Genomic DNA, 25,831 nt, shown 5'->3' with positions numbered 1-25,831 from the left:
GCAATGCTTTGACAATCAAAATTATCAGGTTCTTTTACATGGTTTCTGAAGTAAATAAAAGTTTCAATATTGTTTAATATGAAGAAGAACTCAAATATTTTAACAGACAAAACATTAAACAAAAAAGCTATGTTTATCTTAACTAAGTATTACAAAAGAGCAAGCATTTAAGTTCCTGTTATCATTACTTTAATTAAAAAAAATGGGATACCTGAACAGAGAGAGTAGATTCTTATTGTCATCCGTATCATAAGAGGTGCAGTTTACCATTGCCTGAAACATGACAGAAAGGGAATTCTGAGGGAGTAAGGAGGGTAAGAGGATGCTGGGAGTTGAGACTGGAATTTTGTCCTCATTTCTGCAGCGTTGGTTGTGTGACTGTAGAAGAGTCATTTAACCTATATATACTGCAATCTGCGCAGTTGTAAATGCTGCAATACTGCTCCCAGGAGCAACCTGAAAAAAACCGTCCGCAGATAATTGGAGATACCACACTTCACTGATACTCCTGTAAGATCAGCGAAGTAACTTCGTAGTATTGTGATGGACAGTGACTGTTCTGTGCTAACTCTTAATGTAGTCTGCTAGTACTTGAGAAGAGAGAATTTATGGAAGTGGAACTTATTTCCATTTTAATATCTCTTAGACATGCTGAGAATGAGGATATAACATTTTCCAGTAAGAAGAGAGTTTAATGTCGTTTAACGTGTGTGTAGGAGTGAATTAGGAAAAAGGGAGGGCAGACTTGCTTCTGTGGCAGACAAGAATGTTTCTCCTGCTGTTACACAGCATCACTTGCTAGAACAGCAGCAGGTTTTAACAGCACCGAGCTTTCATTTTGCACTGCTGTAGGTTATTATGGAATTGTAGCTTAGCAGAGAATCTTGCCCTGTGTAGAAAAGACTCCGTACGTGGACTTTGCGCGGAGGTAAAATCTGCAGGTTGGAAAACCTGGAGCCAGAGTGTCCTGAGCTGCCTATTTCAGGAAATCACAGTGAACAGTTGAGCTGTGTTCTCACTTTAAAATCAGCTACTGATACCCTGTTTTACTGAAGAAATTCAGAATGGACGGGAGGGATTATTGCCGTGGAACCATATGGAGATGAAATAAACCTAAAAAGGACCTTTTTGTTGGTTCCATTATTTTTATTTCACCCAGTAATTTATAGCGGTGTATTTAACTGGCAATTAAAATTTGCTGGTGGTGTCTGGTTTGTGTCATGTTAACAAAACTATTCTGGTGATCCTAAATTGGAAAGTAATTTCTCATCCATGTGGTAATTCAGCATCTGGTATGCTGAGCTTCTGCAGTCGGCCCCTTAGCTACTTGCATAAGCCATGTACGTGCTAATTTAGATAGACTGGCTTATGTTTAAGGATATCAGGTAATTTTTATTCACAGTGTACTTATCCCTTGTTCTAGAGCTCCTGCCAAGGGTTGAGACAGTTGCTTCAACAATCTAAAAGAAGTAATTCAAATAAGTAGAACTTCAGCTTTTGGACAGCTGCAGCAGGTTTTATCGATAGCTGTTCAATACACTCAGAAATTGTTTGAAAAAAGTGGGAGACACTGAGGTGACAAACTGCTGATGATACGAAGTTTTTCAGGATAATGAGGAGGGACACATATCATGGAAGAGCAGGAAGGACTTGTGATCCAGAACGAATGGCTGCTGAAGTGATAGATAAAACTCACTTGATAAATACAGTTACACAAAAAGTAGAATGTTCTATATTCATATACAGCGATGGGCACTAGGTTGTGTGTTACTGCTTGGGATAAACAGTTTGTTATACATCAGCTTCAATGTTCAGCAGTGGTGAAAACAGCAAAAGAAACTGGTGAGAATTACTGGGGAGGAACAAAGAAAACATAAAACATTAAAAAAACATAATTACACCTGTGTGAGAAAGCATGGTGCACCCCAGTCTTGAACACTGTCCAGTTCTGGTCCCTCAACTCAAAGCACAGCAGAACTAGCAAAGGCAGGTAGAGGTACAGACCCATCGGCCTGGCACAGAGGGAAGGGGAGAAGGTGCTCTAAAGGCTCTGGTGGCACGGAGAGCTGCATAGCCCCTGTTATTCACAGTCACCCTGTATCAAAACCAGAGCGCACTAGCAGGGGCGAGCTCACCCTGAAGAAAAGGTATTGGTTTTTTCTTTCACACAGTCTGGAACTGAACTTTGCCCAGGAGGGTAGTGGGTGGTAGAATGCTGCAGAGACTTAGAAGTGAGTAGACAGATGCTCAAAAAGCAAATCCTTCAAAAGCTGGGAGAGACCATTATTTTCCAAGCCGCTGGCAGGTGCCTGGAAGGTGCCTTGTGGTTGTTGAGAAGCATCTCCGCATCCAAGGGCCTTTCTTACTCCTCATCCCTAGGCAACTGCTGTTAGTCACTCTCAGGATAAGGCTGGACAGTCTGCTCCTGACCTTGTCGTGTTCTTGTATTCTTTAATCTTAGCATGCCTTTCTGTCTCTTCACTGTTCTTGTATGTGAAGGAGTGAAAAAACTAACTTTTCCTCTTGTTTATCCCATAACTTGTTGCTGAATTGCTGGCGCAAATTCTGCTCTGTGGTTCTTCTTCAGTAAATACACTTTAGCTTTTGGCTCATGCTTTCTCTTAAGAAAATTGGGTAAACGTCTACCTTTTGTGGTGTGTAGAAACAGAGGTTTAGCTGTGGTATGTTGCCATAGTTGCTGTTGATTGTATTTCTGTCCTTGCTGGCTGGCTGGCTCACTTTGAAGGCCTGCTCTTATTCTCACATTCTGCCATTTTCAAATATCTGGGCTAGGTAATAAAATAAATTACTTGAACTGCTGGCCTTCCTTTAGATGTACACAGAAGCAGGACACAGAGAGCCATAATAATGCAGAACAGGCATAGTACAGAGTGGTAGGGGTGGGTGCCTGACTACAGCACGGGAGGGATGTACACAACTTGGTTTTTGAAAACAGTCAGAGTACATCAGCATCCTGCCCAACTCAGCAGCCTGCAAGGATGATACTTGTGGTATCGTGTGTCCAAATACGCGTGTGCATAAGACAGCTCTTTGGAAGGAGGAGTATCCCATTTCAGTTTTTCCTTTTGTCCTAGACATGGTTATGTTAGCAAACAGGTGACAGAATGAGTAGTACATAACATCACACCCAGTTGTTGTGAGTGCAGAACGGGGCCGGTAAGTACTGATCAAGCATTGTGGGCGAGTTTGTTAGGTCTGTTGCTTTCCAGAAGTGCTGCATTGCAGCTGAAACGGATGATTCATTGTTCATGTGGGAATCTTTTGATGGATACTTCGTACTGATGACAGCTCGTGCTTGCTCAAACAAGTTCAGGGATAATCTGGCCCTACATACCTGACCTGCAGAAAAAAGACTATAGAATAGTTTCTGTTGGAAAAAACCTTTACGATCACGGAGTCCAACCATTAACCCAGCACGGCTGAGTCCACCACTAAACCTTTTCCTTAAGCGCCACATCTACACACCTCTTAAATGCCTCCAGGGTTGGTGACTCCTCTGCTTCCCTGGGCAGCCTGTTCCGGTGCTTGACAACACTTTCGGTGAAGAAGTTGTTCCTAATATCCAATCTAAACCTCCCCTGGCGCAACTTGAGGCCGTTTGCTATTGCCCTATTGCTTGTTACATTCAAGTGTTATACCAACTTACTACAAGTCTGTTTTGTTGATTATTTTTTTATGTGACTCACTAATAAGTCCACACTTCCACATGGTTAGTTTGTGTGGAAAAGTAATTGCAGGGGAAAATGTTTTTATTCTGCCATTTTAAAAATGGAGCTTTAAAGTTCCACCACTTAAATGTTTGATTTTTCATCCCTTTTAAATGTATTAGGGACCAAAATTAAACAAACTGAAGTATTAAATTATTTGCTTTATCACTGTTGTTAACTACATCACAGAAATCATGAATAGTACCAACAGCTTTTGGACACAAGATTTGCCAGCTGATTTGTGCATGGCTTATAGTCTGAGGAAACATTCAGGGACTTGCTGTATTTGTTGCATATTTAACTTAATATCTGGCATCTCAGTGTTTCATAGGTAAGCAATAAGTACACTGGGAATTATGTTTGCAAACAATAGCAAATAAATACACATTTCAAATGATTGCATGAAGAACTGATTAATAAAATTGCATTATTATTGTATTATTTGCGGTAGTGACAGCATTTACCCTACTGAGGAGGACACAGTGTCAAATGCACACTGAAAAGAATAAAGTAAACTAAAGTGTAGGCTGAGATTTTATTTATACTACTCTTCTGGTGACACCACTAAGATGGTGTTGCTGTTGTATGAATTTAACAAGTGATGTTTCCACAAAGTAAAGAGGTGGGGGCAGGTGGTTAAAACACTGTATGGTTAGGAGATGTTTAAGGGTGAAAAGATCTTGGATTCATCCCCAGTAATTACAAGCTGCAGAAACTGGAATAGAAATAAAGTGGAGACAGCTAAAAAGTAATTCAATAAATGATCCGTCAACTAAAGCCTTACTAGCTCTTTTACTTAAAAAACAGTAAGAAGTCAGATCTGTAAGCACATCAGGCAAAATCTTGACCAGCACTACACAGTTAGTAGTCATGTTTTGGATTGGATTACTCAGATAACCACTAGTAACAAAAATGCAGTTTTACTTTTGCTTTATATAGGTACATATGTGTGTGTATATACACACACACACTTATAATACAGTATACATCTAGCAATAAGAGAGTTACATCAGTGTTACTGTAACTAAGAAGTCACCAAGTCAAACTACGGCAACTGCCGTGGCTCTTTCCCCACTAGAAAAACCATTAAATCCTCAAGAATGACATGGTGTTTCAGCTGGCTGGATTTACTTGATGGTTTGTGGTTGTCTTGCTCAAATGTGCTTTTCTGTATATTGACTGGGGTGTTGCTGTGGATATATTGTTGTCACAGAAGGGAGGCTCTGTTCCTGCTTGAGAATGGCAGCTGTAGCACGTCTGACAGGGGTATCGCCAGTTTATGCAGGAAAAGCACGATGGCTCCAGCTCTGTCTGCGGGCCCGGGGAACCGCGATTGTTTTGGTGCAAGATGTGTCCTTCTAAACAGGCAGGTGAGAAAAATGCCTTACCTCTGGTAACAAAAGGATGGGAGCACTCCACCTGTAGGCAGATGAGCATACCATATAACCTCTCAAGAGCCACGGAAAGTAAATTCAGACAGCTGACAAATCAATTCGCTACCTTTGTGGCCTGAAAGATGATGAATTGTAAAATGTTTTTGGGTCCAATAAGAGCACTGCATTCTCCACTGTATGCATAATGAAGCAAATTCCAGCTATGTTTAACTATAAATTTCCTTCCTGTTTGCCTGTCAGTTTTCCTGGACTGTGTATTTCCAGTTTAGAACTATATGAGAATTCAAAAAAGGCAACCTGATGTCGTACTGAGAAACTATAAGGTACCAGATAACCTTATTGAAGTCACAAACTCCAGAAACAAAACAAACTCCCAGAGAAACAAAAAAGTAAAAGCATGACCCTTAATGCTGAGTAAAAAACCCTCAATTTCTCTCCTCCTTGAAGGAACTGTGCTGCCTCAGGAATGTAAAGCTCACACTGACGTGAATAACTGTATTGTGTATCAGCCATAATAGATTTTCTGTAAACCTCACTCAAATGTAAATGAGTTGCATTATTTTTCTTTCTTTGTAAAAAATACTGTCCTCGTTGGTCAGTCACAACCAAGACTCCTTTTGAGCAAGGGTACCTCAGATGCCTTTGCTTGTTTTCTCATGAAGTTTAAAGCTGATTGTAAGACTGCACGATTAACTTTAGAAGACACAAATTAACTTTAAGGTTGCTTCTTCCTGCTAAGCTGGCACAGATTCCCTCTGAAACTGTTCATCTATTGCAAACTTTTTCATTTGCAGATTAATTGCAAGCGTACTTTGGTCCCCACTTTTAATGAGTTCAAATAATTTAATCAGAGCTGATCAGGCTGGGGGTCACACATAAATGACAGCTGCACTTCTGGCAACAAAGAAGCTTTGACATCAGTCCAGTAGGGAATCTGCATGAAAACTCAGGTATTTGGAGGTTTTCAAAGAGTAAGTGAAACACCGTTGTCTTCCTGCTTTTATAGTCTGTGACTAGTGCCATACCTATGGGAGGTCTGCTGGTGGAGAGGGAGCGCTGGGTGGAGAGCCAAGGTGACCGACTGCTTGCTCTGAGCGAGTGTATTGCTGTGGAGCTGGCAGAGCCTTAGCCGCCGTCTGCACGCAGTAAGGAGGGACCTCCTGGTCCCTATCCATGTGCGGTGGAGCCGAGGAGGAAGATTGGGCCTTTGCTGCCCAAGAGAGGTCCAGGCCTAATGTGTTTGAAGCTTAACACTGGGATCTTGACAGCTTTGTTGGAGGCCTTGTACAGGCTATGCTGGCTAAAACACGTTGGAAAAATAAACAAACATATTTTCAAAGATCATGTTCTAATACTATCTAGCTTTATCGTGGTTTTTCATTTTAAATTTCAGCTCTGTTTCAGATTGTGATAAAAAACCTAAGTATGGGGGAGTAGGACTGTCTAGCTCTTCGATATTTTTAAAAAATTCCTTTTTATTCATTGGTATATTGTACCGATCCATATTGTATTAGTCTTTGTGTTTTATGGGTAAGGTTGACAAAGATTGCGTTGTATATCATGCAGTTTAGTAAGAACTTCAGCGCTCTGCTAAGAACTGTAATGTAGGTAGTCTAAGGATATGTTCTGAAAAATCTCATTGTTTCCTTCACCAAGAACACAGTTTATTCTCATCGCTTTCTTCTAATCTTACTTTGCAAAGGTGGGAACCATTTTATGTACTGATACATAACTGTGGTAACCATCCTAACAGACGCCTGCATGTGCTTCTGTGGTGTGCGGCTATGGACCTGCGTGCTGGGTTTTGGCGGTATGTTCTCTGTATTACTTTCAAGGTTAACTGTTAGGTTCTCAGCAGATACGTTGTCTCGGGATTATTATTTCCTTCTAGTGGTTATTTTCCTTTAATGCATCTTCTTTGTTGTTTATGTAGAACGTTTAAAATATTGCTCCTCCTGTGAAATGTACTGCTATTTCTTCTACAGGTAAAAAGGCAACGCAAAATCATGTTCTACACCAGAGATCAGTGTGTGATGCTGTCCCAGTCCTGCTTGCTGACAGACACTCTTTGGGCGGCAGTATTTCTTACTCTTCCAGGCCTTATATGTCCCAGAGAAGAGCAGCACGTTACGTGTTTCTTACGCTTATCAAAGAATAAACAAAATGATTCTTCCAGGTGATACGAAGAAGTAGCGATGAGGAAAAGTTGCTGTGCTTGGTACGTCAGCGTGCAGGACACCACTGCCAAACTGCCGTCATCGTGATTCTCATACTGGCCTGGGAAGGGATCCCACATCTCCTGGCTGATACGCTGTACAAAGAACTGACACAGAGTCTCAGAAAATACGGCTGTCCCACCAGCCGTAGATGTGCGTTAAATGAAGAGTAAGTTATTTAATAGCGAACGATTGTTGTGTTGCTTGTTGAACGTTCTGCAATAAGTAACTTGAGAATTCAATAGTTCGACTAATAAAATAAAATGTAAAAAAGCTCATTTAAAATTACAAACCACTAGGTGTCATTTCAGTAAAAAACTTAGTTCCTGGCTTTTCCTAGAGACCAGGCTGTAAGCAGTCAGGGGAATGAATGGCCATGAGCTTCTCTTCTGGCTTTGTGCACGCTGCCCAAAGACAGTCAGTGTGCCCTTTGCATACATGGCCATGCTAACGAGCTGCTAAGAAGGTGATATGTGATTTGTTTAAATAAGTGACAGACCGAACACTCAAGGTTAGGATCTTCCTCTCTGTGTCTCTGGGAGGACTTCAGTTTAATTGACTAGATAATATATTGCAGCTGAGGCTCTGTAGCAGTGCTGCCTTTGTGCTGATTTTTGTCTAGCCCGTGTTTAACAGACACTAATAGCTGTACAGTGACCTGAATCTAATGCTTGTGTTTTTAAAGGGTCAGGCTGAGTGGAGTTGTTAAGACTTTCAGAGTTGGATCAGTGGTATTTGGAACCAGTGGTAGTGTCACATGTAACAAAATAACTGTGGATTTAGGGGTGGGCTTTAGTAGCAGTGGTATTTTCTGGGATAAAAATTTTATTCAACTGGAAAAGTAAAAATTGAAGTAGTGTGGGTATATCTATATAGCTGTAACTGATTGTTATGTATTTATTTCCCAGAACTGGGGCTTTGGGGAGTTGAGACTGTCTTTATGGGGAAAAAAGTCAGTCCTCTACACATGAGTATTTCATTAACAAAAGGTATCTGGTTAAATCATATATTTCATAAACTCCTGTGGTTTTTTGCTATGTATTATAAAAGAACTAGCAAACAGTATTGACTTAAAAAACAAGCAAAACAGAAAGAAAAAGATAAAAAGAGCTGTGTTATCGGCTAACTTGGTATGTCTTTATTTCCTTTCATAGTCGTACTTGTGCATGTCAAGGACTTGATCCAGAAACTTGTGGAGCGTCATTCTCATTTGGCTGTTCATGGAGTATGTATTTCAATGGCTGTAAGTTTGCCAGAAGCAAAAACCCCAGGAAATTTAGGCTTCTCACAGATGACCCTAAGCAAGTAAGATTTATTTCTTTCATTGGGTTTTTTTCCTCCAGAAATTTATTCCGATGATTTTCAGAACTAGAAATTGTATCTATGGATATCCACCCTTTTCTCTCACACATGTATGCATAACTTGTCACACAGGCACCCAGCTGTTTTGTAACTGTAGAACTTATTAATTTTACCACTGTATGAAAATTTAGTGTCCCTTACTATGTATTAAGATACCCTAAAATTACCCTTAAATGCTTTTCTGTATGCATATTTAGCTCCACTGTGTAACTCTGTAATGTTAATTCTTTGCAAGTATAAAATACAGCTAAATTTTTTTTCTAAGCACCAAAGCCTGCACCTCATAGATTTAGTCCTTTTGTCTTGTCATGGAAAATTTTGTACCTCGGGCTGCACTGCTTTCACACTGCTGGCTGACCCGCTGACAACCTGGTCTTCTGTCTGCCACCTAGAATAAACTGGTTTTTCTGTGAACAGCATGTTTTATAAACATTCTTGAAGGAAATGAACATGCCAAGATATGATACAGTGAAATGATACTGTAATTGCTGCTTATGAGTGTCAGTGATGACATGAAGCTGAGACAGCACAGAAGACATGGTGATATGTGAAGTAAAAACCTCTAAAACCAAAACCAACCAAATGTTTTTTACAATGGGAATAATTTAATGAAAAAGAAATCAGGTGTTATAAACTGCTAACCACTGCCTCGAACATATGTTCCTCAGGGTAACTCAACAGTACCGTTGGTTCTGACTGTAGATGGCTCTAACCCCACTTCCTGTGGAACTCCTAGATAAAAGTGTCACGGCTTTACTAGCACACCTGGCGTGCTTGAAGAGACATATACTACAGGGCAGTCAGTTACCTAGCGCTCTGTTTGGGTCACCTGCCCGTAATCTCTCTCAGCTCCTGAACTCCACTGCTGCTAGCTACAGAAAATACCTAGCTGGCTGGAGTCCAGACAGTAGCAGAGGTACTCTTGCTTTTTTTGATGTGTGGTGTATACACAATGTGAAATGTTAATTGTTTCTTGGAAGAGAGTGAAGTCAGTTGTTTCACTGGAGCTAAATATTCCTCCCAAGTCCTAATTTTTTGATGAAGCATCTTTCATGCATATGTGTGGGAATGCAAACCCTTCAGTCTCCTCAGAGTTGTGCCGTCCACTCGCACTGTGGGTATTCACAGACTTCATTAGGGCTTAAAGGGGGGGACTTCTGCCTAAACAGAATAAAGCGCACGCAGTCCTTCTGCCCTTCTCACTGAATACACAACTAAGGCAAAGGCAGTACAAGCTGAAAATAGCCCTGCTTGTCTCAAGAAGCAATTTGTTCTAGACATTTTCATTTATAGGAAAATGTATTTATTAAGGATTCTTTCATCTTAGAAGCCCTGTTCCTCCTCCTTTGTCCTTTTTCATTCTCTGTGATCCTATGTTTGTAGGCTCTTCCCTTGTGTAATGCTAGGCATGGAGCATTCTGTGCATGTGTTTTCTCTGTAGGTTTCTAATGTTTTTAATAACGTTGGCTGATGAATCAACAAAGGTGGCAACCTTGATATGTGCTGCCTAATGAAATATTAGGCTGTGCCAGATCTCTTACGAGACAGCTCAAATAGATCTGTCTTTGATGGGAATGTGCTTTGTGAGACTGCAAGCTGTGCTGGTGATATCACTTCCTCTTGAGTCTGCCAAATGGCCACCCTGAGCTCCATTTGCACACTTACTGAAGCACAACAGCATTTATAGCAGCTTTCCCTTTTCCATGGAAGTTGTTTTAAAACCTCTTTGTATTCTGCAGCTGAGAGGGATGAGGGTGGCACAGCTGACAGGTATTCCAGGCTGTGTGTGCCTGCAAGGGGAGCACATGCACCCTTAGGCTACCACTGTGCAAAAGCCTCCAGCTCTTGGTGGCAGTGGTGCTGGGGCAGGTGCAGTGTGCATGCAGCTTGTCAGTGCACTTCAAAGAAGTGAAATTACCGGTAAATAATTTTTCTCTTAATTTGGTTTTGTCGTTAATTTTTTTAGCACATGCTTCTTTTAGCTAAATATTGGATATTGATGATTTTGCAGATGACATAAAGCTAGGAGGTATAGCAAATTAAGAAGATAGTTCGAAGTCCAGAAAGATTTGGATCATTTGAGGCACTGGATGGAGTGAGATGAGGTTAAGGGTGTAATATACCTAGGTAAGAATAGTACGTAGGATAGATAATTAAGGATGCGTTACCTTCAATGCAGTTCAGAAAAACTTGTGGTACCAATCAACTGTTGATAAACTGTATGAGTTAAAAAATACAGTATCAATTTGTAATGTAACATCACATTGAAAAATGTGAAATTATCCTTATGTTTACATACATTTGTGTTTGCAGTATATGGTGATAACGGAGTTTTGGTTTTGGAATTTTTTTTGTTCTTGGTTTTTTTTTTAAACAAAATAAAATAAACTGTTGCTTTTTGCCACTATACAGTATGCAAAACCGAAGCTGCGGTTGTCTCTCAAAGCCTGGCCCTTGGAGGAAAACAAAGTAGGCAGTGTATCACCACCTTTTTCTTTCCCAGTTGGTTGGTGATTTTCCTGGAAAAGCAAAAATTTAGGAAGAGAACATATGGGTTGTTTCTAGAAGTAAGCGCTTAAATGTTAGACTGCCATAGAAGCCCACCTAGCTGGTTCCATGTTTATATGGCTTAGCCCAAGGAAAGGAGTATTACTTCCAAATCTAGTAGATACACATTTCCATAAAGTCCTGAGATTTGCACCTCCGAAGAACAAAATATTTAACAAATGTTCCTGATAAAAGTTCTGTTGCAATGTTAGAAATGTACCTTTTCCCCTAAGAGATTAAATTAATGTTAAATGCTACTGGGAGTTACTCATACAATTAAAAGCAAAAGGTGGTGGAAACCTAGGCTTCTTTTAGCAGGGCTGTGACAACATAAATTAAGGCCCCATAAGCAAAACGTTACAAGAAGACCTGGGGTTCCATCTCCACTCAGCATGTGGTGTAATTTTTCTCTTCTGGATGTTACTTCTCTATTTTGTGTGAAACATACCTCCCTCCTTGACAGTCCACGTATCAGCCGGGGGAAATGATGCAGAAATTGGTTCTGTGTGTGTTGGGTTTCTTCGCCTTAGCAGATGTCCTCCATTGTTACTTGGTTAACTTACATGTAATGATTTTGATATTTTAGTCATGCAATAGTGAACTTTTTTTCCGGTTAGTGACAAAGGGCAGCAGAAGAGAAGTCAGATCAATAAACTGTGAAATACAGACTGACTTGTTAGGCATCTTTAATCTGGATTAGAGTCTTACAAAGCAAATTATAACACTCTAAATGTCACCTTTCTCTGCAGGAGGAACTTCTTGAAAATAATTTGCAAACTTTAGCTACTGATTTGGCTCCGGTTTATAAAAAGCTTGCTCCTGAAGCTTTCCAGAACCAGGTAGGCCTGTGACATTCAGCTCGTGTAGCTGTAGCTCTGAACAGACAGCATAGTTTAAAAACAAGATGAAACCCCCAAAGTATGTTTGTCGGTAGAAGCCACAGACCTCACAGACGTGGTGGATTCCATTGCTTATTTACAGCAGTTGCTTCATTTGGCTAGTTTTAAAATAATGCACCTTTTTTATTCAAACTGATGGTTAAGTTATGCCTTGAGCTGTGCACATGTAAATGGCTTAGAGGTAATACTGTGAATAAAATGTTTTTATTCTTTAAAGGCATTTTGACTCTGGTGAAGCTGATTATCTTGTTGAGAACCAGTCATAAGTGTCACATATTTCATAGGAAAATAGGTGCTTTCCGATTGTTCTTACTGGCTGCATTTGTTCAGTCCCAAATGCAGCTGTGGCTCATGGGGTTCCAAGCCGCTCACTTTCAGTCCCAAGTACCTGTAGTTTATTTTACTTTTAGGTGGAGAATGAACACATGGGCCCAGACTGCCGGCTTGGATCTAAGGACGGTAGGCCTTTCTCTGGTGTAACGGCTTGCATAGATTTCTGTGCCCATGCCCATAAGGATACACATAACATGCACAATGGAAGCACTGTGGTACGTACACAGGATTTTCTCATTTGTACTGTTTACTATTGTGATTACTGTGTGTTTTAAAATGCTGCTTGATTTAGCCGGGTACATTTGCATGAAGGTTGGTTTGGTTTTTTTAAGGTATTATGACATTAACTGCATGTTGCCATTTATAAATTCCCATATTATTTGCATGTATTTAATACTGGTCTACAGATGATGTAAGTTCATCTTATTACAGAACAGATCACGAAAGGTATGGGAGTGATCCCTACTACAAAATACCTTAATTCTTTTAAGACACCCAGGTCCTTTGGAGAGGACTGGCCATAGGACAGATAAGCTATTCACAGCAGAGGTTTGGGTGTTCAAAGGCAAATAATTACCTAACCAAGGAGCTGTATGGGAAGAGCTGTAGAGTAAGAGCTAAATCAAACTGATTCATCATTAACTTACCTCCCCGAAGCTCAATTCTCATCACATTAACTTAATCTCGCACTGTGTACTTACCAGGCTTCATGTTAGTGTAGTTACTAGTCCAAAAATAGAGAGCACCGTGTCATGGTGGAGTCAGGTGACTTTTATGATCTTTACATCTCAGTACGAAAGAAAAACCCACAGGTGTGGGTTTTTTGGTGTGTAGTTGTTGTACCAAGTACCTTGCTGAATTGCTGGGGGGGGAAACATTGGGGAATTGCTCAGTTAAGTGATTGAGACCACAGCCTTGAAGAAAGCCAAGCTCAAAGGAGAAAAGATAAAAACTGGCAATGTGTTTTTTAGTATTCAAAGCATTTCAGTGCTCTAAATTGCTAAGATGACTTCTTGTACGTCAGTGGAGGTACACTCAAGAATAATTTCTGTATCAAGGAATGCATATCTGGAAAAAAATTATCTAAAATCTCTGTCTACTCTAGAAAGGGTCTTTTTTAGAATTTGGAATGAAAATTGTATTATTATGTTGCTGTGAATCAATAAAATATTGCATTCACACACATACTTAACATTTGGCATTTGTATCAGCAATGAAATGACTGGTACAGCTGTTTAACGTTGTGTGCTTGTATGTTGGGCAAATGTCTGTTACTTTAAAGGACAGAAGCGCAGGTCTCAGAATTCACCAGGAATGGCAGTCCTGTTTTGCCCTAGCGTTGAATGCCACTTACATGCACATAATCTGTAAGAAAGTGCCAGAACCATACTTCGCAAACTATTAGTGAGATGCTATGTGTGTGAGAGTAAGCTCATGTGTTAGTACAGTCCGTTCAAATCTTCTGAAGTGTAGGAATTCAAACCTCTTAAAGATCCCAGATTTGAAAATGAGGCTTCCTTTTCATGACAAGTTGCATGGTATACTTGTAAATTAAATTTAATTCAGGCATTCTGAAAATAATAATACTTTATGTGCTATATTGCCTCTTAATTTAAAGACAAATTAAATGGAAACTGAGTCTGCTATTCATTCCGCCACATTGGATCCCAGAGAAGTTGTAAGTTGTGGCCAGAAGCAGCTGAAGGGACTATTAGCCCTGGTTTTTTGACGAATGTACCAGGGAATCGTTCTACAAATGTATTCACCCATAACCATCTGATGTTATTTCAGCCTCAGATTATCCTTGCTGGTGTTGATACTTTATTTCTATGGATTGTGCATAATGTGTTTGCAAGTAATTCCAAATCTTAAAGCATGGAAAATTATGACCTGTGCAAGGTTGCTGTATAGACCAGAACTTACCACTGTCGTTCTGTTATCAAGTTCTGCCAAACTTTGTAAGCCTTGAAGGACATTATCAAATTACTGTAACTGCTGAAAACTAGGCCTTAGAATCCAATTTTCATCAGACAGCTCACTCATACAAATAACTAGTGCATAGCTGATAGTCTCTTAATTTAGGTTTGTTATCTCTTTATTTTAATATACTTGCAACAAAGGGCTATATATAAACAGGAGATAGTTGCACGTATTAATGCTCAATTTATATACTTGAATTGGGGCATTCGCAAGGTCATTAGGGTTCAGTTACCTAATGATCTATATACAGCCTTCACAGTGAGTACATAGGGGTGTGACTGATAGGACATACAGAGTTTGCTGTCTATTCAGTCTATCTAGCTATATAGTTACAGTGGTACGTATTGGAAGCCTAAAGGAAAAAAACATTGCTGTTCTGCAAACGGTGATAGGACATGCTGGCTTTCGTCAATCTAGATCAGTTTGATGATGATCGAAATTATAACCAACTCTGGTAATAAGATAGGAAAACCAGCGGTACGAACACAAAAAGAAATTCCTATGTGTGATTCTAGCTTCTGTTTGGTCACCAGCTGCATTCCCATTCAGTTCCAGAAGGTACTTTGGCTACCTACTTACTTTAAAATACATTATGATTTCTTATAAACAATCGGTAATAACGATGGAGGAGTCATTTATGTAACTATGACACATTTTGTCTGTAAAACGTACTATGTGCAAGTTATACATCTGAGGGGATGGTTTTCATATAGATTGCTTTCTGATAACATAGTAATAAACATAATGAGAACAATTTGCACTGCCTTACAAACTTCAGACTTCCATAACCTATTTTTCTCTTGTATTTTATTTGATTTTTTTAATATGGTAGTCACACCTTACAGTTTAAATCTGTATGTCCAAAGTGTACTTGTCATCTTGCATCTCATTAGTGTTGGTAAGACAATTCTTCCCTTCCTCCTTATTCCAACACAAAATCTTCATTTATAAGATCTAAAGTTCCTCTAGAATAAAAAGGTTAAAATGAATACCTTATAAGTTGGTATTTGCGAACGTTGCCAGCTCTATCACCGCTACTTGCGGTGTAAGTGACACCTTCTCATTCTCTCCCTTCAGTTACTGGTGAATCACTCTTACCACAGATATGAAAGGAATGCTGCACAGTGCACAAAAAGGAAAGGAAAACCAGAATCTATTTAAATTATTTAAACCAGACACAGACGTGAGTTCAGCAATGCACTTAGATGAGTTTAACGATAAGCACGAGAGTTTACTGTATACTAATATATTATCTAACGAGCTGCCAATAATAATTCCCTTGCTCTGTCTCTGCCGGAATTTCAGAAAAGCATTCCTTGTGTTTTTCTGGGTATACATGTTTTGATGATTAGCTATGTTATTTGTATGCGATTCTGAAAATAAATGAGGCTGTCATTTTTGTTAGCAGTGGGGGAAAAAGTCCGGGAAATGTCTTCTATAGATAAAAGATAGAATAGTACATCTTAACTTACACAAATTGATGTTTACCATGGGAGATTTGATTTGCTGAACACCTTTCCTGGCTAGCAGAATCATGCCCTGAATTTAGCGGAGCTGCTTCTTGGTAGAAAAGCTAAAACTATTCTCTGTTTGCTCTGTAGTATAATGAACACACTTGGTAATTCTACAGAGGTGTAAACTAACATTTTTATCTGAAAGTAGGAAAAGTAATTTCTGCCTACGGATTGAGTTTTTAAGTCAATAAATATACCATCAATTTTTACTCAGACTCCTTTTGTCATCTTTTAGCGTTCTCCTAAGGACCGCTGATGTACGTTTACAACTGCAGTGTTAGGGTGCAGTGTTCCTTGTAGATATGAAGCTAAATGAGCAACACAAAAATAAAAGCTTTGTAGTTATTAATGGAGCCTGTGAAATATTTCTGTTCGTTGGATTAGCTGCATAGGATCATGTTTGCATAGCTGTGTGAATCCATTTAATCCATTTAAATCACTGGAACAAAATGGTGAATGAAGACTTCACTAGATCTATAGGATGTATATGGGTGTTTCTTATCCTATGGGGCATGTTGTCCTTTTTGCTGATTTTGAGGAAGGAGGGAAACAAGCTGCAATTACGTGTAATCATTGGTGCCACACAGTCTGTAGCAGGCACTGTGGAAGAAGGGGAGGAAGATAAATCTATGCTTCAAGGGCAGCTACAATATAAAATGTATTAGCAGCAGCAATAGCGCTAATCAGGAATCCATCAACAAACTATTCCTGATTTATTTAAAAAAAAATCCTCTGCTCTTCCAATAATTTACTGTATTTCTTAGTTACAGCTCATCAAGTCATTGCGTATAGGTGGAAGCCTTTGCAATATGTAACAGAATGTGTCTGTGCAGGTTAGATACATTCTGGGCCATGCCCACAGCTTGCTTTGTGAGCTGCAGAAGTCCTAGATGCTTAAACTACTGGTGGTTCAGAATATACGAAATAGGAGAAAAGATAAGCCCCACAGAGCTGTAGAGGAAGGATTTTTATTACTGTTCTTTATACTGTGAAAATGGAGAAGCATTAGAAGATCACTCTATGGCGTGCGCACCATAGCTGTCTTGCAGCATACATACAGAAACGCGGACTGATGGTACTTCCGTGCGTGTATATAGTGGCCAAAAGGAAAATACGTTTGGGGTTCCCTTCCCTGACTCTCAGACTTACACAGGCTTATCCAGGGTGTAACAGGCCAATAAAACACACAGTCTGTCTCAGCTGTAAAGGAAAATCAACATTGTTCCTATTTGTAATGGTAGGTGATGATGCAGCAGCACCTCAGTCCCAAATGGCACCCCCTCTGCTTTCCATCTGCCACGGGAAGATGAGGATAGGAAACCTGATTACATCTTTCAAGTTTAGAAAGGCTGTTTGACTGCTTTGCTGAATCTTGTACTCAAAACGTCTGTTCTTACGACACAGTGGAAAAGGCTACATCATTTCTACATGTGAAGTTCAAGAGGACAAAGGCAGATCAAAGAGTCCCAGAATAATGCATTGGGAGCTGCGTAGCTACAGATGTTTCTCTGGAAATCTGTGGAGGGAATTTCATTGAGTTCATGGGTGCATTTTAAGTTTAAAAGAAACAAAAATAAAGTTTTACAAACATGCAAGTTCTACCATGACATCACTAAACCCAGAATAGGTAATGGTTTTGATCACCAAGCACACTGGAAACCTAAACAAACCACTGGGCCAACATTTCCTTTGGCTGTTGAGCATTCTGGATGATTTAGCTGTGTGTTCTGGAAAAAGTATTTAGAGTAGCAGGGTACGTAGCTTTACTGTGTAACTGGACTTTGTAACAGAGTTGACGATTTCCTCATGTTCAGGTTTAATTTTGGTTGGTCTGCAGCACAGTATCGGTACCGATGGAAACTATTGCTTTTAACTTCTCAGCAATAGCTTCTCTTAAGTTTCTTAGTAGAGCGTTTTGCACAGATGGGAATATTAGAGTGGCTGTTGAAGTAGATGTTGCTCATTTGGTGGATTACTTCAGCTGTAAACTGCTAGTTTATTTGTAGGGCTTTAATCTGTAGCTGGTTTCCCCATAACATTAACTTCTCAGTTGCCTGCTTACCACTGTGTCCTTCCTTTTATATTAAAATACATTATGGAGGACACTGACCTTGAAATTTTACATACATTAGATTTGCTGTCATGGTATTTAGGCTGTAGGCGTACTGGTCATCAGGTTTTTAACACAATTCTGAATATACACTGATTTCTTAATTTTACGTATTCTGACTCAGTATTTAATATATTGTGTGTATTGGAGCTGATGATACTTTCAACGTAGTTCTGCCAGTATCCTGCAGCCCTCATCTTTAGTTCCTCAAAACAGTTTGTTAGCTGTGTGGGCTTTGTGGTAGTGACACATACTCGTTTTTGCTTAAAATAGGTTTTCCTTCAACCAGTACAAGCTTTGATTTTTGCCTCTGTTTGTATGCTCACCCCTGGGCCAAGCACCGTGGAAATGTAGAGCTAATCTTATGTTTGCCTAAATGTAAGTCATATGAAAGACAATTAATACATTTTTAAAAGTAAATCTTTATGGAAAAGAATAAATCTAATAGATGTACAAGATCAGTTTTCCATGAAAGTGTCTGGTAAAATACATGAAAATTTAGAACTGTAAATTGGATGAGGGTCTCTGTTTCCAAAGTAAGCAAGATTGTGGATTGAATCTTCAAGATACGGACATTTTTCAGACTAGTGTGTGGGTCGAGACATGGGTTGGACAGAGTATTTTAAAAGACAAGTGAGAATCACCCTGTTTCTGATGAGAAAGTGGCAGCTAGGCCCCTCCGTACTTGTTTTATCATTGCTTTACTTTTTAATTCAGAAGGGGAGCGATGTGCTGGGCTTTTTTAAGAACACGAGTCATATGTGATTGTGCTCTCTTTATATCCTATTCTCTTACACTCTTCCTGAGTGACTTGGAAACTCTTGCCAAATTTCAACCAGATTTTATTGACCTTTGTGGAAACTGAACTTAACCTGTTATTCCAAGTTGTGAAATTTCACTGGTGAGTGGAGGAGATGGGTCCAGGTTGGCTCCTTCATCAAGGGACGTGGCATGGTTCTCACAGCCCAGGTTTATCTGCATGCTCCTGCTGGCCCAGCAGCCAGGTGGCACCCAGCCTTAGCTGGGCCCTGTTCCTGCTCGCTGCCCAGCGGCGGTGGTGGCGGGGCACGGAAGGGAGCAGGGATGATGGTGCTGGGGTTGGGCGCGTGGAAGCGTGGGGACGGAGAAGTCCATAGGAAACCAGGCGCCATTTGCTGCTCATGGAACAACTTGTTGTTTTTTCTAAATCTTCCTCAATAGTCCAGAGGCTGCCCAGTGGAGGTAAGTACGCATGGAGCAAGCACATCAGTAAACGCTACCCATCAGCTTCTAATTGCCCCTTCCTTCACTTTGCCTTCTTAAGAGCCCTTCTCTTGATCCTTTCAAAACGCCACCTGAAAAGCTCTTCTCCTTTGTCTCCACCCCTCAAAGTTTCTCCTTTTGCTGCTCTGCAACTGTCAAGCTTTGCATATAGCTATTTATAAAGCCCTAACTGCCACCTTATTATTACAGATTTTTAGTTTGTGATTCTGTATTTTTATTGTTCTGGAAGTAATTGTGTGATGCCTTTGTGTGAAAGCTGTGCTGCAAAATAAAATAAGTATGTTTGGTTTTCCCCTCCCTCTAAATAATAATAACAAATATCATTCTTCTTCCCTGGAATGTTAGGCATGGTGACAAGATTCTGGGAAACTCGATTAACTGTTTATGATGGGTATCACGTTCAGCCTACACAATGATGGAATGATAGCGTTTCCATTTAGGGAGTATCATCTTACCCTTGGATGGCGTGCATATTCCTGTATGTGTGTAGTTAGTAACTCCCTGTGAAATAGAAGCTTAAGCAAGCCGTGATATCAATGTATGGTTTTCCAGCAATGTAGTCTGTTGTTGTGAAAAACAGTAGTCTCTCATGAATGTAACTGATAAACCTATAAATGGCACGACTATTTGCCCACTTTTTCATATATGTAAAATGGTTGCCATCCCTTGGAAAGCACAGAGTGAAACCAGAAAGCATACCGCTGGGTTTAGCGCTGCTTTCAAGGTGAAGGGTTGGTATTATTAATAGCCAGAATTTTTAAGTGCTGAAAATTGTAAGTACTGCAAATGTTCAGCAGTGATTTGGCAAAATCAATTATCACAAGAAAACCGTTGCAGCAGGTTTGAATATTTATCCACGTTTCTGATGTGCCCTTATCAAGCTGGATGTAACCAGCATTCTCCTCTTGGCTCCAGTATCTCACCAACACATAATCTAATAGGAGAAAGTAGGTCAGTGGCCTAAGAGAAACCAAACATTTGCTGAGTCTCATGACTCCATTACAGCAGGCAGGCAGAGCTGGGGAAGGGTGTTGATTTAAGGAAGTGTGTATAAAGAGAGAGGGAGGGAGTCAGAGCTGAGATTTGCTAAAAACATAAGAGCAGTACGAGTAACTGTTTGTGGCTTTTTCTCTCATTTGCCAGCCAAAACAAAAACAGTTCCATGTCGTAGAAACTTCTTGTTCAATCTAAAAATAGTATTTTATTTTTTTCATAGTTTTTAGTCCTTAAAAATTAATCTGAACATCGAGTATGTATAAAAAAAACCAAAAAAAAATTCTGAATGCATGTGCATGCATGCACAGCTCAAATTATTTACCAAGGTTGGCATGTATTTGTGGATAGCGTAAGTTGAGCCAAAGTTTCATTTTTCCTGTCCAAGATGTGTGCCTTGATATTATTCTTCAAGTACCAATAATTTTTCTGCGTTATTGTAAATCAAACAACATATTTGTAAGATGTTTTCATTTGAAAAACCCATAGCATTCAGGTCATAAAAGGTAAGAAAACAATGAAGTCTAATATTTAAATAACTTGTGTCTTTTATATATGGGGTTGTATTTGTAAATGTTTCTGTTCTTGCCAGGTCTGTACATTAACGAAGGAAGATAACCGGAGAGTGGGGGTGATTCCAAGTGATGAACAGCTCCATGTGTTACCTCTTTACAAAATTTCACAAACAGATGAATTCGGCACCGAAGAGGGACTGGAAGCTAAGATAAAAGCCGGAGCCATACAGGTGCTCACAGCTTTTCCCAGGGAAGTACGAATGTTAGCTGAGCCTCTCAGAGCTACAAAGAAAAAGAAACCAGACACAAGGAGGGCCCCAACTGAAAAGCAGCCATTAATGGATAAAAAATATTCGACACCAGTAAAGCTGAAAACTGAAGCCCCAGAAAATCTTGGCAGCGCTTTGCATTGTTTAGGTGAGTGGTGCTTATTACATTCTGCCAGTCTCTCCTGATACTGTGTTGCCTCTTACTCCCCATCTGAGGGGAAGGAAATGCTCCTTAGTACTTGGTTTTGTAAAATACCTGCATATTCTGCATTTTAGGGGCTAATGAGCAGGAACTGTAGTCAATATTCTCTCCTGGCACAGGAGAAAAAACAGGTCATTGCCCCAAAATAATTTTCTGGTGGTGTGTGAGCACCAGTGAAATATTTCCAAGTTCCTATATTCTAATAAATAATGGCAGTAGAATCATCTTGAAATGCTGTTGTAGGAATGTTTATCTAAATAACTGACATGAATTTTTGTCATTTGAAAGTACAAGAACTGTGTTACCCACTTCCTATGAAAAACAATGGCTTTCTCAGAACTCGATGATAATTTCCTGTCAATGGTATGGATACTGCTGCAGAAAAAACCCAGGTCTTATTAAATAAGACAGCGCTACTGAAATGGTTCGTTGAAATATTCTTAGCAAGGGCCAGAGAGGTGGAATCTGTCGGCAGCTAGGTGAAAGGTATGCCGTGCTTGTTCTGGTACAAGGTGACTGCTGTGGGCAGGCCCCTGCTGTAGCATGTGTTTGTGCAACACGGAACTGTGACTTGGCTGAGCTGTGCGGGGGCGCTTTTCACTTACGCTGTTGTACCTGGGGTCAGGCTGTGGGCCAGTACCTTGGAGGACAGAACTATTCCAGGGGACTCTGCAGTAAAGAGAAGCAGAAAAGAAGGAAGAAGTGGAGAGAGCCATGGACTTTGATTCTGTCATTAGAGGGGAAAAAATAAATAAAAGTAATTAAAGCGTAGCCTATGGACTTAGATACTGTTATTAGAGGGGAAAATATAAATAAAAGTAATTAAAGCATAGCCTATTTGCCTTTTAAGAAGATGATAGGAAAATTGGCCAATCTGCTGTAATTTTATTTCATAAAAGACATCCAGATATATGTAGTAGAGTTAAGGGGAGGAGTAACAGTTAAATGTGTTTAGAAGAACACCTGCATTTGGCGGTGGGGGGATGAAATTTTTTAAAAAATCCATTTGACACATTTTTTGTCATTTGTACTCTGTACCCTGCTTTGCCTCAGAAGAGGAGTCAGGACAACCAATAAACATTGCATATAGCAAGATGGAATAAGAACAAGCAAAACGGTATTACTGACACCCGCAGGAAATTACAGACGTTCAGTTAATCCACATGCAAGTTTGGGAGAGACAGTCCAGGCTTTGGAAAAAAATTAAAGGACTCCTCAGGCTGAGGATGACGTCCAACAGTAACTTTGAATCAATGATTAATAACTTCCATTGTGCTTAGGGTGGATGGGAAGTCCTGGAAGCATTAGAGGGCTCTTGTTTGGGAAGGAATTCTGAAGTTGTCTGATCTCACTGGAACTCTGTTTGGAAACACTGAACCGGAGTTACAAACTGTCTACCTGAATGTGAAATTGTAGTTACAAACAGATGTGATTTTGGTGTCTGAAACCCATGCGTTTAACAAATGGTACACTGTGCGGAGTTTAGCCGTATGCTTTGGGAGCACAGAATTTTGTTCCTTGAACATGCAAAAATGATAAAGTAACTGTGTAAACAACCAAGTTACTTCATTTGACTTAAAAGTATTTTGGTAAAGTAATTTACAAGGGCTGTTGATAAAAATAAGTCACAGAGCAAGGAAAAATACTTTTATGAGTGAGAAAGTTGTAAAAATGAAATATTTATTTCTATCATCAACCTGCAGTTTTTCTCATGGAAGTTTTGATAGTGGAGTCTCTCAAAATAGGTGTCAACACTGCAATCCCGAAATGTTGCCAACGGTGCGTATTGCTGCACTTGGCCACGTGAACATTGCCAAAGAGGCTTCAGTAACTGGGCAGCAGTGGCAGAGGAAGTTCAGGTTTGCAAAGCGTAAGGTGTTGTGCTCTGCAGGAGATAAATCACTTGAAGCATTTATGCACATCACTTACGCGTTTAGTCGTACAGGACAACGGCTGGGTAAAGACCTCAGCACACCACTGCTGCCCTGCCCCTAACCCACAGTAAAATGCAAAGATCTGTAAATCTGGATTTAGAATACTACAGTGTTGTACTTGTGTGTACTGGTTTTGGGGGGTTATAGGGGATCAGTCATTGATTGGTTCTGTCCATTCTGCCAGTGGCAGGTATCGTTTTAGTCCTGAGGAGTGGAAAATTTTCATCTAGCTGAGATTGTTAGGCTTAATAGGAAAACAAAATCAAAGGGCCTGTGAAACAAAGGAGTTGAGACTGGACTATCCAGTAGTCATGGTAAACTAGAGGAAATGATTATTTAAATCAGCATCGCTTCATATTAGTAGTGGCATTCAATTCTGGTCACACCGTTTAAACGTAAAACATTCTCCTAATGTAAGAACAAAAGAACACTTAGCTACACTTCAGCTGTAAAGGAAAAGGTATGGCTAAATGGTGTATGTATAGTACTCAATTTACTAACAAGGACAAGAGTTTAGAATATTGGTTTGGCTTTTTAAATATTAAAAAGAATACGGAGAACATGCAGTTAGACGAGATAATCATGGTCTGTACCGTCATGTTTTCGGCCATGTGAGGCTTATCACTCTCTGGAGTAGCCTGGGAGGATGATGAGGGAGTCACAAGGCCGGCCATGCCGTACTGCCTGTTACACAGATGTAGTGTGTCCTTTTCAAAGGGACCTGAGAGACCCTGCTAACCCGCATGTCTTCACCACACGGAGAACTGGAGATTAAAAAGAGATAAGAGGACTTGCTAGTCCTCTTTACTGGCTTCACCTGGCAGCAGAGGTGGTGAGGAGGGCCTTCTGATTGCTGAAGACTGATTATGTCAGCTTGGTAGCGCAGGCATATGTGAAGACTTGGTTTGAATCTCCACGGTGCCAATCCTTTGTAGAACCACTGCATATTAAATAGGGTGCACTTGTCATGCGCCTTTTTCCAACAGCAAGCAGCAGAACTATTAATTTTTACATTTGTGATAATGCTGAGAGCCTTTGAAATCCTAAATTATTATGAAACATGCATTAAAGATAGAGGCCTTACATACTTCCTTGTATAGTCCTGTCATTTAACCATGTTATTCTGGAGAAATAAGCTTTACAGACAGAAAGGTTCTTTTTATCTCCATTAATACTGTCAAATGCTTCTTGGCCCACATTGGACAGAGCAGGAGAGGAACCATCAACTTAAGAGACAGTTTTTCAGCTGGCCACAGCAGAGTAGTGGCCACTTCAGCCAACAGTGGAGGTGCAGCAGGCTCTGTCTGAACAGAAGGTATTCCTGGGGAGCAATGCCACCCTACCTGAACTGTTACTGATTTCCCTCTGCTCATATATTTGAAATAACTTCTCTTAATCTCTGCTACTTTGGCCTGCAGAGCAAGGAGCTTCTGGCAAGAAATGGCGAATTTACTGGAGCCATGGCTATTTTGAGTGTGCTGTGGGTTGTTAGAAATTATTTTCAGGGAATGCAGGTCTCTCTTCAGAGATTACGGGAAGTGCAGTTCTCAGATGCTGTGTTCCAAATCTTTTGGAGGAAGGCCTTGGTCTGCGGAGGTCGTCTTCAATTAAATACTTTGATTTCATGAAAAGGTTTTTAAAGAATCGGTACTGTTTCCTTATGTCCTTCCGCAACTTCAGTATTTGCATCCTATTGTGTCCATAATTTATCCCACTTTGCCTTTTTTGCATTCCTACCGAAAGAATGTTTTTTAATCCATCATTATTTATAAATCATTAGATGACAGAATAGAAGAAAAATAGTTCTTCTATATTCAGTGAAGCAATTAAAGATTCTATGTATTTATGGAACAAAGAAGAAATGCTGACAGAGGTGGTCTTTTATGAGAATATGCAGGAGCTCTCTGTGGGGTGCCAGTCTGCCAGCAAAACACATGGAAAGCAATTTCAGGCCATGATGCAAAGCCCATCAAAGTCCATAGAATTCTTTCCCATTACTCCAGTGGACTCTGGATTGAACTTGCCTGTGATGGGAATGAATCCTTTTGAGGAGGCTGTTCCACAAACTAGCACAACTGCAGGGTGCCGAGACTAGAAATTGATTAGGGAACTGACATAAATTGGAACAAGTATGTCTCCACAAAGATCTGAAATAATTAATGCATGGCAATTAGATCAAAGACAGCCAGATCACATGGTACACCTCTGTAAGAATGGATTTACCTGGAGTATGTTGCCAGAAACTTTTTATTTTTAAAGAAAATTTCTGAGGAATTACAATGATTTGTGCGCTACCAAGTAATTCAGTAACTTTTTTGCTGCGATGGACAGGATCAATAAACACCCTTTTTTCATTTCATCACAATATTATGGGGTTAAGGCAGCCAAGAATTTTGACTGTTTCACAGGCTTAATTTCAGGCAGACTAAATTTCATTAATTATGTAAAAACTTGAACATAGTGCTTCCTGCTAGCCTGGGCGGTGCTGAAGGCCAGCAGTCAGCTGCTGGGAAGCACTTTACGTGGAATTGGGCTGTGTGAATTGCGACTGAGTGCTTATTTTGTTTTACCG

At 40.0% G+C, this 25,831-nt stretch overlaps 1 protein-coding gene across 6 annotated transcripts in view; it reads left to right on the top strand.

Moving 5' to 3' along the window:
• Positions 1–25,831, top strand: part of TET1 (tet methylcytosine dioxygenase 1) — an 80,323-nt gene that overhangs the window by 43,189 nt on the left and 11,303 nt on the right. For 4 of the 6 annotated variants that reach the window (XM_040607396.1, XM_040607392.1, XM_040607393.1 and 1 more), the window contains 6 exons: positions 7,299–7,507; positions 8,493–8,643; positions 11,997–12,086; positions 12,557–12,694; positions 19,284–19,304; positions 20,932–21,271. In XM_040607396.1, the coding sequence (XP_040463330.1) occupies positions 7,299–7,507; positions 8,493–8,643; positions 11,997–12,086; positions 12,557–12,694; positions 19,284–19,304; positions 20,932–21,271 (949 nt within the window). The remainder of the gene's footprint in view (positions 1–7,298; positions 7,508–8,492; positions 8,644–11,996; positions 12,087–12,556; positions 12,695–19,283; positions 19,305–20,931; positions 21,272–25,831) is intronic. The other 2 variants (XM_040607395.1, XM_040607398.1) reach the window with 1 other exon arrangement.

This window comes from Falco naumanni, chromosome 9 (genome assembly GCF_017639655.2).
Source record: "Falco naumanni isolate bFalNau1 chromosome 9, bFalNau1.pat, whole genome shotgun sequence".
Taxonomy (NCBI): domain Eukaryota; kingdom Metazoa; phylum Chordata; class Aves; order Falconiformes; family Falconidae; genus Falco; species Falco naumanni.
Note: the sequence above shows the minus strand (reverse complement) of the source record. Positions and strands in the feature narration are given on the sequence as shown.